This window comes from Dermacentor andersoni, chromosome 2, assembly GCF_023375885.2.
Source record: "Dermacentor andersoni chromosome 2, qqDerAnde1_hic_scaffold, whole genome shotgun sequence".
Classification (NCBI taxonomy): domain Eukaryota; kingdom Metazoa; phylum Arthropoda; class Arachnida; order Ixodida; family Ixodidae; genus Dermacentor; species Dermacentor andersoni.
In genome coordinates this window covers 147,970,256-147,983,486 of record NC_092815.1, presented here as the reverse complement: position 1 = coordinate 147,983,486, position 13,231 = coordinate 147,970,256, and the positions used below count along the sequence as shown (strand labels likewise).

The following is a 13,231-nucleotide window of genomic DNA, read 5'->3' as shown; positions in this document are numbered from 1 at the left end:
GAAGCGCCTGAAGATTTGAGCCTGTTAGTATAGAACATTGATGAAATACATTCACAGATCGCCTTATTTCATGTTTTTTTTTTGTACATAGAAGCTCGTGTTACATCTTGGTCAAAATAACGTGGATCACCGCAAAAATAGGTTGGCTACGACGATGCGTATTTCAGATTGATATGTAGAAATATTAGACACTGTATCAAAGCGTTAAATATAATGCCTAGCTAAACCCACAAGCCAAATTTTAGGCTTGTGGTACTGTACACTGCGCTTCTCTTGTTGTTCCATGTCCTTACAGTAAAAAAAAACGCACTTAAGGGGGCGTAACTAAAGTGATTGTATTTCATCAGAATCCCGCATTATCAATGTGCTTTTATATCTGTCACTTGCTGAGCACAGTTGCCGCACGCTTCTTTTCTCCCTGCCTTGTACTGTCCCATAACAATGAGTGAAAAAATTTATGTACGTGGATACAGCATGTTTGTCGGGATGCTTACTCGCAGACAGCAAGATATATAATATTGCGATTAGCGTTGTTCGGAAACTAGACGCATTTTTTTCATATGGCCATCATATACGCCAAGCTGGGCCACTGGGCATATACCAATTCGCTTGTCGCCGAACAGACAACGTGTATCATTGAGTATGTGCAACTAGGCATCTGAGTATAGGTATGTGAATATTCAGGGCCAGTCCACCAGAATGTCGCTGGGTAGGTACGCGGATAGGCAAGCAGTACAAGAGGTACCAAAGCGCATTACTGTGGACAAAGAAGTGAACTGAAAAGTGTGTAGCCATATAGATTCAATGGTAGTTGCGGTGACGTCGGCATTCATTTTAGACATGGGTTCTCTCGGAATTTTTATAAAAAACACTATACATTCCTTTGCCGATATATGTAAGCGCGATCTCAAACCTTTATTGTTGGTTTTCAACTCTTAACCTCTTGCAGTCGCCACCTTCCGGATCATTTGGACACATACAGGGACGGAGACGATCGCGATTTTATGGACGCTTACCTCAAAAAGTGCGGTGAAGCCGACAAGTGCAAGTCTACTTATCCCAGTACGTGGTATATTTCGACGGTTACTTAGACAGTTATTGTGGATGGGTTATTACAGAATTTGTTTGCTGTACAGTCCGTATTGTAAACCAGTGGCCTAGTGCAAGTTTTGGGTGATAAGAGAACTAAAGAAAGGAAGTATAGGAAGCCAAGGAGGTTAACCAGAAGTGGTTCTGGTTGCGTACCTTACAGGGAGGTAAGAGCCGAGGGGATCAAAAGAGATAGACAGCGTAAGAGGAGAGGAAGCGAAAGAAGCACCAATCGAAGCAAACAGCCTATAATATGTAACTGTATTAAAGGGTGTGAAACGACGTACAGCAAGTTCAAGGCACAAGAGAGGCTGCCATTTTCCCGTATAAAGGTTTCTAGCGCAAGATGTTTTTGCGAATACGGACCGTGTTGCGTTAGAGAAGTTTTGTGAGCTAAAGTATCGTTCACTGGAGCCACTTGAGACGAGGGGTCGCTACGGTTAGGCCATTTCTGTAAAAAACTTCGCTATTCCGCAAAGTTGTCCTACGTCGAAAACTAAACATATCAATTTGATGAAAACTATTCGGCAATTTTAAGTGCACGGTGTGTGCGCCCCTTACCTGCAGGAATAGAAATCTTCAATGTTGGCGGTGGAACACATATTCCGAAAAGAAAAGATATTACGCCTCTAAAGATGCGTGAAAGCAGCATCCTGAGAATGTACGAGGAAAACAGTAGCACACTCATGTTGGTATGCAGCCACGCTGACGCACTTCGTTGCTCCGCCCTGGTGTGCATTCTCACTATTGTTTACCATGAACCAGTGGAATGTGCACAAAGCCCTCCATTTGGGCGTAGTGGTATTTGTTTTTCATTTTTACCCACGACGAGCTATGTTACTCAAAGTCAGTGCGACATGAGGTGAAACGCGGGGAAGTGCGCAGAACTGGACTTCCTGCATAACACATCTCAACAGCAACTAAAAGGCGCATGAACACAATGTAAAACACTCTTCCTCACGCCAATAGTGCAGTGTTTCGCGTTCACAGCACCCGCTGACAGTTTTTGAGAACTGCACTACGCAGAGTTCGCTTAATGAGTGTGCTTTGTTGCTTTGGGGAACTACCGTAGCTTATTTGATCATTACATCTCTGGTTTCTGGCGATGAATAAAAAATAAATCACGTACGCGTGAACAACGTTACATTATGAGTAACATTAAATAGAAGCCACCCATTACGGGAAAAACTGCAACAATACACGACACTTTTGCGACATGTAATAAGCACACAAGCGTTCTTCATAAAATGCATCATTATTAACTGATATATACGTTGTCCGGAATATTAGGTTCAAGTGAAATCGTTGAAGAAAGGTTAATGAAGTAAATAGAGTTCACTGCAGTGTTTACTCCCTTAACAAGTTATTGCAGCGTGCTTTACCTTATGCCGTCTTCCTTCTTGCGCCCTCGCTTCTTTTGCACTTTAAGTCCATTACGATTTAACTTAGGTGTTGGCGAATGTGCTGAATGACATCGAAATTTTTCTCCTTACATTTTCAAAAAGGACCATATCACGCTGATTTAACAGTATCATCGGACGGCTCGTGGTGCAGTGTCCTCCCTAATTGGAAACGCTGGAAGCTTGGTGTTGGCAGGAGCCAACACAGTGTCCGCGGTGCTCATGAGGCTGCTGCTTTTGCTCGCCACCCACGCCGAGACGGTGCAGGATCGCATCCATCGTGAGATTGACCAGTTAATGGGCAGCGAACGTCAGCCGACATGGGAGGACAGGCGCTCGACGCCCTACACGGTTGCCACAATCTTGGAGGCACACAGATGGCACCCGCTTCTTCCTTTTGGAGTGGCCAGGCGGTAATTTTCTCCTCGCTTCATCTCCCTAACGGCACCCGTCACACTAGCCGGGACGCATAAAATAAGAGACATTCTGAGTAGAACAAATAAAACTGGCAATCGGTTCTGGGATGGCTTGCTAAGATGGGAGTGTTATGACTGGGTGATAAAGACCATTTCCGCTTTTGTTTATTATAAAATCGGTCAGAACAAACTATTGTGACGAAAAAACTACACTTTATGACTAGTGCGCTAAGATACTCGTAGCGCAGGGACAACGTAAAGCCTGCAGAGAAGTGAGCTGTAAAACATATTTTGAAACAAGCGATGGGTTCCATAAGCCGGTAAAACAATGCAGCCTCGAAGGCAGCACGTTAAACTTTTTCAAGAGCATTGTAAGTTATAGCTGGGAGTGGAGATAATGAGGCGATCGTGTGATGAATCAATGGGTGTTGAACTATTTCCGAATATTCACAGTACGTTATATTCTTGGTCCTTTATGACCACAATTACCGCAGAGTCAGCTTCTATAGAATGAAGCTGCTGACCTGTAGGTCTTGCTAGTGCTCATTATTATTTCCCTCTAAATATAATGAACAAGTTTAGATAATTGTTGGCCGTCGTAACTATAGTTCTACTGCTTTGAAGAAGTAGTAGCTCTAATTGCAAGACCCTGACACAGATACCGGAAGCTCGAGTATGCAACGAGCTCGTGATGTTTGAACTGCGATGTTGGGGTCTGTAACGCCGACACAATTCCTCACGCAGTGCATACCAGGACGTCGTCATAGGCGAATACTTCGTGCCCAAAGACACAACCACCATAGCAAACATCTGGGCAGTGCACAATGATCCCACGTTCTGGATTGAGCCCGAAAAGTTTGATCCGGCTCGCTTTCTCAACAACGATGGCTCGCTGGCATGGGAGAAGGCAGAAAGAGTGATCCCTTTCTCTGTTGGTGAGCGATACGAATGTTTTGGTCTATTAATCATGTTTCGCACGTGATGTAGTCATATAACAAAACAGCGCAGACCACGGGACGGGTGAAACGGACTTGACAGTGCGCTGTCTTTTCTGTTTCACCCGCCCCGTCGTTTGCGCCGTTTCACCATGATGAACGCAAAACCAACTAGTGAAGCCGAGAACCCTCGTGCCGTACTAATATCGTTGATTTCAAAGGTTAAGTGTGAAACCTAGGGCCTACTTTTCTCCCTTCACCGGATATTTTGCTTCAGCAGGTAGCTTGTTCCCATGCATCACAGGTTGTCCCAATAATGTTATGTTCCTCATTTAAACACGCGGCTAGGAAAAGCCGTGGTAATAATAAATCTGCTTTCTAAAGGTGCCTCTCGAAAAAAAATTATGATATCTACATGCAGTGTAGCTGTGTCAGGCGTAGTATCACAAATCACGCGTTTCACTCGTAACCCGAGCGCTTGTAATTGAGCCCCCCCCCCCAAGTTAAGGAAAGAGCAGCAAGATGTCTTAGCATTAAGCAAAATATATTTGATGCACAAAGGCTAAAGAAATACGTAATCATCGTTTGAAGAAGAAAGTTTATATGGTTATTCCCATGTATGGAGGATTGCAATTGCTGCAAGCAGGGCAGAATCCCTTCGCACGACCCAAACTCTTTCCAGACAGCACGTGCGTCCCTAACAGCAATAGCTGCTATTCGGCGACAAACATGCTCTGAAACTCGTCAGCGCAATATCACCTGCCCTTTGCATCGGCGCCTTTCTATCGGCGGTAAAAGTCCGACGACCGTCTATAATGGTGAAAAGGGGCGAAAGAGCCAAAGCAAGGTATTTCATTAAAGATATGTACATTCAAGTGGTAATGACGTTACAGCGCTCGTAGGGGATAAAGACACTTTTAGCAGCAGGTTTTCGTCACCACATTCGCCTGCACTGATATTTTAGTTAGCGCAGGAAAGTATCCAGGAGAAGCCCGTAGCTGCCTTGTCAATGCTTTGTTTCGTTTATGTACCTTTCTCGCAGGAAAAAGAATGTGCCCTGCCGAGATTTTTGCTTCAGTTGAAATCTACGTTTACCTGACGCGGCTGATGCAGAAGTTCTTCATACTTCCGGAAGAAGGTGCCGTGTTTGACGTGAACATTCCTGACACCCTTATGATGCAGCCAGGACGCCTCAGGTTCCGCTGCATACCACGAGCACCTTCCTTGCCTTGATTCCATCACCGATTTGAGACTGAGAACTGAGCACCGAAGGCTCCCATTCACGAGAATGGTGACCTACTACGCGGAATTCTTGTTCATCGTATTCGCGTTTAACTTATCTTCTATTCAGGTGACTTTTCCATCTACTAACTCTGGCCTGCATTTACAAAAAGGTTGTTAGGACTGAACTGTTCGTAAGGAGGGTGGCAGCCAAATGTGATGTCAGACATAGTAATGCTAATAGTATTCTGTGGGAACTTCGCCAGGTTTGCACTTTGCACCTAACCTCGGTGACATACTGAGTGACCCAAGTTCTCTACTAGCTTGGGTCTCTAGGTATGGTCTAGCCGCTGTCTTGCCGAGGAGACATGAATCACTGAATGTGCCCGAATAGACAAACTCCCTCTGGCCACTGTCTGGCTACGACAGCATGGGTCAGTGGGCACGTGCCCGCACACGCAACTTCGGCACTGAGTATGAGACATCAACATGTCACCATGCTTGACCAATTTCCAGAATCAATGTGCCAAGGTGACAAAGGGGTATGTAGCCTCAAATCCATTCAAGCGACAGCGTCCCATCTACAACATACACCTCCTAGCAGAGCGCGGCCGCTTGATGCATTTCCATTGCAACACATTTGGAGCCGAGATGCCAGGAATTTGTGGATAGTGAAAGTTGCTACGGAGATTGTGCTGGTGTGCATTGATTACAGCAGAGTATACTGTCTCGTGGTATCTTTCGACATTGTGGTTAGCACCAAGACTGCCAGTTTTATAGACTGCTGATGGGCCCGTAAGATTGCGCGACTTACGGATGGCATGGGGATATGACTTCAGGGTGCGATTGTTATCAAAATATTGATCGTGACATATAGAACACATCATCAGCGATTACCCACCTATCATGAGAAATATTGCTAATTGTAATAACGTCGCCAGTAACTTCCGAGGAATCTTTCTTTTCTTCATTAGCTAAGGCAGCCCTCCAATGCTCATGAGCGTCCAAGGGCAAAACCTCGGCCCAAGCTGTGTTAAATAAAGCGCTACAAACGCGAAATCTATAAGGAATGGTAAAGATTCTCAACTCATGGCAACTCACGTGCTAAGGAACAGAAGCAAGCGATTATGCAGCTCTTAACAATGATACGATGAGGCTCGTGAGACCATGTCCTTTAATAGTGAGACGATTGTATGATTAGTTAGAAAAGCTTTTCAGGCCACTTTTAAGCAGACGACCCATGCACCTGGTGGTGAGTGCATATGATGTAAGTCCCAGTACGCCGCCTCCGAGCAGTTTCAGCGTGCAGAAATAAGCCGCGCGCGCAACCTAATCTCAGAGTTAATGGGCCCGATGCGCTAGAGTTCTGAACGCACTGCACTGCGACCTGGTCGCAAGCGACGAAAGTGCCTTGGTAGTATAATCTACGATGTCGTTGTGCGGTGAAGGTGACCTCGGTTGCTTTGTTGGTATGTTCAGGGGACACTTCACCTTATTTCGGAGGTTGCTAGCAGAAAAGGTAATTTTGTTCTCTGACATTACCACTTGTCTCATTTCGTCGAGAGTTTGCCTAGTGCTTCGCTTAAAGATTCAAAACGCTGGGGAAAAATGCAGCCGTGTGTTCGAGGTTCTAGAACCGTAGGCGTTTTATTTTTAACTGTCACGCACAGGTACTTGCAAGTTTCAAGACAAATGTTGATGGGGAAGCGGCATACGTAGCTAAGGGAGAGCTCACAGAGTGATAGAACGTGCCGCAGTACAGACTCCTGAGAGGACAAGTGAAGCAAAATAGACTGGCGTGGTACAGACAGCAAGTTACGCTGCGAACTTAGGGTAATGCAGATAAAAGTACCGTTTAAAGATTTGTTACATTATACGTTAGCATTTAACAAATTAACAACAAACAAACGAAACAGTTGCGACCGGAATGTTTTCTCTCTCTAAGAACAAAATTCCTGCGCGTGAGCAGAGAACCTAGGGAGACGCGCGGCTTACCGATGGGCGCTGCCAGCAAATATGCATTTGCTTCATCAGCGTGTTTGTGTCTGGCAGTCCAATGGCAGCCAGCGCAAATACGCCTCAGAAACTGTCAGGTTGCCACATTGATAACTCAATGTCATTTTTTTTTCAGTTTTATTAGTTGATTAAATCATTGCTCTGGTGCAACTGTTCTTAATTGACGCGCATTAAGCGAATATACGCACATTACAAATCTACCGTTGCAGCTTAGTTATTTATGACTCGAGCTGTGCATAGTCGAAAGGGGCAGCGCCACGAAACAGCGTCTACGACTTGTAGTGTGCTGTGTATTCATTTGACACACCACCCTGCTTCCTTTTCGACGTAGGCATGCTACAAAGCCTCCCATGTACGAAATTTCTCCAAAACTCTCGCGGCAGCGTTATAAACCATGGCACCTTGCATTCACCGGAAGGGCCTCGCGCTTTGTGTTACCTGAAGACTGCAAACACGGCATGGGTGGGGCCATTGACCCGCGTTTCCTCTGCGCCGCATTCGCAGCACTTCACGCCCATGCCGAGGATCGAGGAGCGCGTTTTAGATTATGCATCACTTTCCCGCGAGCGGTAATAGCGGCATCTTTTTTTCCAAGCCGATCTGTTATTCGCTTGGTTCTGGCGGTTCGATGCCTGTGTAGAACGAGCGTGTAGAAGAGATACTGCTGCAGCATATATATAGATATACATACACAAAGGGTATCGCCGTATGTATTCTGAAAAGCGAAAGAATACCCTAATTAAAAAGTATAGGAATAGATACGGTTTAGTAAAGATTGCAGTTTGATATCACGGGCTCTATAGGCCAACCACGTAACCTTATGTCAGTTACCCTCCAGCCATGGAACGGGTAGGTCGCGTGCGGTGAAGACTGCGGAACAGCGCGCCTATAAGGAACACCATTTTGCATAGAAGCGGGCATGTGCGCAGCGACGGCGGGCGGCACGTAATGCGGACAAAGATCTTGCCGCAAACGCCAAGCGCATGCGACTTTGGTTGGATCAACCCCACCGACTCCTACCGTAATTGTGGGTGAATTCAACATAGACGTGCCTCGGCCAGAGGGAAAGTCGTTCGTGGCGTTTCTCTTGGAAACGTTCAGCATTGAATGTTACACAGGCATCAGTGTGTCCACGACGCGTCATCGGTCGCGTATAGACTTCACATTGGCCAAGAACTCGTCTCCTCCTCTCTCGTACAGCTGCAGCTAAACGGCAGGGGCCAAGATGGACAGACCACTAGGTGGACTCCTACAGAATACCCCCCCCCCCCCCCCCACCCTGTACCACTTTTCCTGCTTGTTCATCGCCTCTTGCAATCACAATTAGTGACGTCATCATGGGCTTGAATAAACAAACAAAGCAAGGAAAGGCCAGCAAGGCCTTGGCCATATTGGCCAAGGTTGACCAATATGGACTCTTGCAATATGGATGAGCAGCCGCGTCATTATCACGTGAAAATTTTATCTAAAATCTGCAGATCCGTTGCACTGAATTCAGCGCGCCGCGTTGCGCGCTGAATTTGACTCGGAAAGGCAAGTACCGCGCTTCAACGCATTGGACGTCAATCATGAACTCGGCACTATGAGATCTGGACTGCAGTAAGGCAACGTTCACCTGTTGGTCGTTACCGGAGAGGTGACACAACAATATTATTTGGTGCAGGGAGAAGCAGGCGACGGAATTTCTGAGCGCGTTACTCTAAACCATGAGTGCTATGCACGAAGAGGGAAATCACGTGCAAATAGCGCACGTAACAATACAAGTCGCGGCATGTATAACTTTTATGTGAACAAGTCACGACATGTATGAGTCTATTCAAACATCTGTTGTTTCGAAACGAAACCTCCTGAAAATTTTTATTTCCTGCCATTATTCTTGAGATGCAAGGGCAGCTGATCGCAGAGAGCATATCTCGCGCCATCCCAGTGTCGCTGAGAGGTTGTAATTGCCACTTGGATTTCTGCAATCGGCAAAAAACATCCATCACACTGCTCCAGAGTGAATATTAGAAATTTTGAATACGGAGTTGGTACTACTTTACAACATGGAAGTGTTGGATTCGGCCATCACAGGTTCGCTTTCGAATATTCGATGGAAACTACATGTGCGCACTCGAATTTCATGCGCTGGCTGTCTTAAACAATATTGAATGGGTATTTTGCTTGTTGCTGTTTCCGGCTGTGATTTTTCCGATCTCTTCTAAGATTTTCGGAAATCTTTTATAATGCTCACACAGCAATATTAATGTTGTATTCGCCAGACCGACTGATGCTACAGCAATTGTCCAGGAGAGCACTGTACGCTCTTTACAGTTTTCTGGGCGGATGATGCCACTGGGCTAATTAATGTAGAATGTGCGAATGGAATACAGTGCTCGACAAAATAAGTGTAATAGGATTTTATTAAATAGAGTAAAAGGCATCAACAGCCTAGGTCTTCTACTTTAGGAAGGAACGTGCGAACGGGGTGAGGGGCCCTTTCTTTCTAAACAAGACAGTTTGTCAACCCTCATCAGACGCTGCGTAGAACGCAGGAGCACTGAGTATATACGGCTTTTCTGATTCTTACTTCCAGCGCTGCTGTGGGCCTGTACAGCCTGTTTTCGATTTAGTTAGACAATTCACGGCTCAGCGCTCGTGCTATCTCTTTGATGTGGCGCATCCGTTTTCGCTGTCAGTATAAGTTACTGAAATCAGCGAAGAAACTAACCGAGCATTGTGCCTTAACTAGGACGAATTTTGACTTTCGCGATGGAGATTATTTTCTCCGGAATCATGCGAAGTCATCGCGTACATTCATAGTCGGAAAGACAGTGATACGAGATCTTTGATAGCGTGGTCTATCGTCGCCAATTTTCTTGATATTACATTTATATTCGCCGCCATCAAGCCATATCTCTTCTAAGGCACCTCTGTCTGTCGAGGCAACGATGCACGCGGTCTTTATGTAATTTCGATAAACGCGTGCCTAAAAATGCCTAGCTTATGATCGAAAGAGAATAATACTGCCTTTATCCTTTGATATGTTGATTGCGTACTTCGACTTTGGGCACGGTGTGTCAGCACAGAAGTGATCCTGTATGCTACTCATTTTAGTTGCACTGGTAGCCACTTTGTCATTCACCTCGAGTCCGACTTCGTGAGATTAATGCGAACGTTAGACAGCCTTTCAATACTTCACTAGACTCATATTATCGTATTTAAAATCAAAACCGAAAGCAGCAAAGTGCACGACAAGGATGTTGTTGGTAAACGATTCCTTGTCTGTGCTGAAATTAGATTAACGCAATACCATCTCAAGCGCAGTGTCAGAGTACTTTCCATTGCTTGACATTGCTGGGCTCCGTGCTTTTGCTAGTGCAAAATTGTCCTGGAACGAACAAGCCATTACAATATCCAAACGTGCTTCTGATTAATGAATCACTGTCAGCACATCAAGGTCTCCAAGCAGCATGGCCCCATAACATATTTGATGAACAGTGCTTGCGGTTACTTATGAGACATAGCATGCGTGTCATCTTAATACTTCAGTAAATACCCTCGCATGAAAGCGTTAGGGGTAATGATGTTCCTGGTCACTAGGACTGCAGTCATTCTATATAATTGGTCTACCATGATCCAATCATGTGATCGTGCTTAAAGGGACACTAAAGGTTACCAGAAACTCAAGTTAAAGTGGAAGAGCAATGTTCTAGAACGTCTAAGGCGTCAATATAATCGCGAACAGAGCTTTAGTAACCGAGAAATTGAGGTAAATGCATGACACGATTTGAGACCCCCCAGCGACATTCCGGTACTAGCTCGATGACGAAAGCACTCCTCATAATTTGTGTTACTGATACTCAACTGCTCGTATTAAAAATATCATTTCATTTGATTATAAGACGGAAAAAAATGCTACTTGTCTACGTCTATTCGATTCTAAGAAAAAATAACATTTTGAGGTTACCCTTCAGTAATATGGGTGTTCGAAAGGTTTCGTTTTCGCTCGGCTGTGCGCGCTCGACTCTGCGCCGCGCACGCTTTGGAGTTTCAGTAGTTTCGTTATCGCGTCGTGCTGTGAGGGTTCTGCTGGCTCGCGAAAGTTTCATTTGGAACAAGCAGCGAGAATGCCACGTCCATGTGATGTCGTGGGAAGCCCTCGTTGCTTTCCCGCTCCGGAGAGCCGGTGTCGAGGCCGCCGTCGTAGTACGCCACGACGCCGGCAGTGCGAGCCCTCAGCAGCAGGTCGCGCTCGTCGGTGTTCAAATCACTGAAGTTGAGCCCACCATCGCGAGCCAATCTGTCGGTGTCATGGTCCATTGCGACGAGCGTCGAAGTTTGCGTCATAGAATGAAGTACCAGCTTATGGGCGTCTTGCGCTGGAGTTTGAGGTATAGTAGCGGCGCCTGGTGGCGGTGCGGGAAACGACATCTGGGTCGTGCCAGCTTGGGTCGTATTGAGCCCTGGCTGTGGCGAAGCACGTTTCTAGGCCGAGTTTTGCGTCGATTCGCACTTTTTTATGCCCTGTTGCAAATGCGAAAAGGCTCGTCACTTCTCACAGACCACGCCGACCACGCTGCGAGCTCGCCGCAGCCTATAGTTTAACGAAAACGGACTCTCCGTGTGCCGTGGGACGTAATGTGGGACGTAATTCGTTTCTCCTTCCGCTAGCAACCATACTCCCGGCTTCGCTCTGCTGTCGGCTCTGTCTTGGCTCTGTTTCTGGCCGCGCGTTTGCGTTTTGCACAGAAAAGCCGTAGCGCCGTCTGCAGACGCCGTTCTACTCACCGATGGCGCAACGTCACTATGAGACCATGATGTCAGTACTCCTCGATCGGAGGGCGGGCGATTTGAACTGCGTTAGAGGTACGCGGACGCTTCAGAAAGCATTTTCTCTTAAAATAAGTCTCTCCTTGGCACGAAACAAGCGTTTCGAGGTTTCTGTGATGGCATTTCAACAGTCCACGTTGACTTAATAGTAACCTTTAGTGTCCCTTTAACTTTTAGACCAGCTCGGCTTGCTTCAGCATCAGCGAGGCTACGCAAAGCTATCCGAACTTCCTCTCTCCTGACACAGAACAACGCACACCCACCTTTGCTATTACTTATAGGCATACCAAACACACTGAGTAAGCCGTTTTGACGTAAAAGCGCCAACATTACGCAAGGAGAAGAATCTATTGGGCGAGTTGGTCTTGCATTGCTGACGAAGAAAATTAGCGCGAAACAAAAAAGGCAACTCACTCTGTAAGAAAAAAGGAAGAAAGACAAGCGGTGCTCTAGGTCTCCTAGCACTTGTCTTTGTCTTTTCTTCCCGTGTGAATTGTGTTGTTGCTTTCGCTCATTTTTCTCGTCAGCAGCGCCAACAATACGCCGAGCATAACTCCGCGTATGCGGAGCTGGCACGTTCACCAGCGCTTCAGCTTCTCAAAGAACTCGTGTTCGCGCTGCCATGTCCTACCCGCCTGGTTGGTTCGTCTGCCAGTGTGTGAAGTTTGATTCCAGTTTCGGGTCAAAGATTTCTTAGAATGCCAGTTTCATTTAGAGGTACCTGTCTATGCATTTTATCCCTACTTCAGTGTTCGTTAGGGTGTATGTATAGCCTTTCTTTTCGGAGGACAATTACTAAGTACTACTCCTTTTAATATGCATTGCCGCTTCACAAGTGTAACATACGTAGCAAGCGTACAGAAAAATTATCATTTCCAGCAGGGATATATATTTTTGTAACGTTTGCGCACTCGTGATCGTTTTACGATTTCAAGAGTGTTGCGTCAATGTTTAGTGATACTGCTGTTCGCGAAAAAGTTTCGCTCTTCGCTCTCCGAGATTCCAATGGTCACAAAGGTTTCCTAGAGACACAGAGTGCACTACCTTTAAGCGAGTTGATGCGGAGAAGTTTCTCAAGCCGGGCAAAATCTGCAACAGACAATTCGCTGAAAGAGTTGCTGTGACATTTCAAAAAAAAAATGTGTTGCTTGGTACACTCTAAAAACAGTTGCACCCTTTTCGGTGTATATCTGCCACACAACTATAATCGTCATCTGCTTGCTTGCGGTTCCTTTCTTGAAAACGCTGTGCTCGTTATTTTCCTGTCGAGATTGCCCTGTCACGCTGGTAATGCGCATGCCGCTCGTCACTTGGAAGTGCCGGGCTCGCAGCGTTAAAGAAA

At 46.0% G+C, this 13,231-nt stretch overlaps 1 protein-coding gene across 1 annotated transcript; it reads left to right on the top strand.

Annotated features, from left to right (window-relative positions):
- Positions 1-955: 955 nt before the first annotated feature.
- Positions 956-6,208, top strand: LOC126540947 (vitamin D 25-hydroxylase-like). Its single transcript, XM_055076469.2, has 4 exons — positions 956-1,062; positions 2,644-2,902; positions 3,650-3,840; positions 4,883-6,208. Exons 1-4 carry the CDS (start codon positions 1,005-1,007, stop codon positions 5,071-5,073), a joined length of 699 nt encoding a protein of 232 aa, XP_054932444.2. The 5' UTR covers positions 956-1,004; the 3' UTR covers positions 5,074-6,208.
- The last annotated feature ends 7,023 nt before the right edge of the window (positions 6,209-13,231 follow it).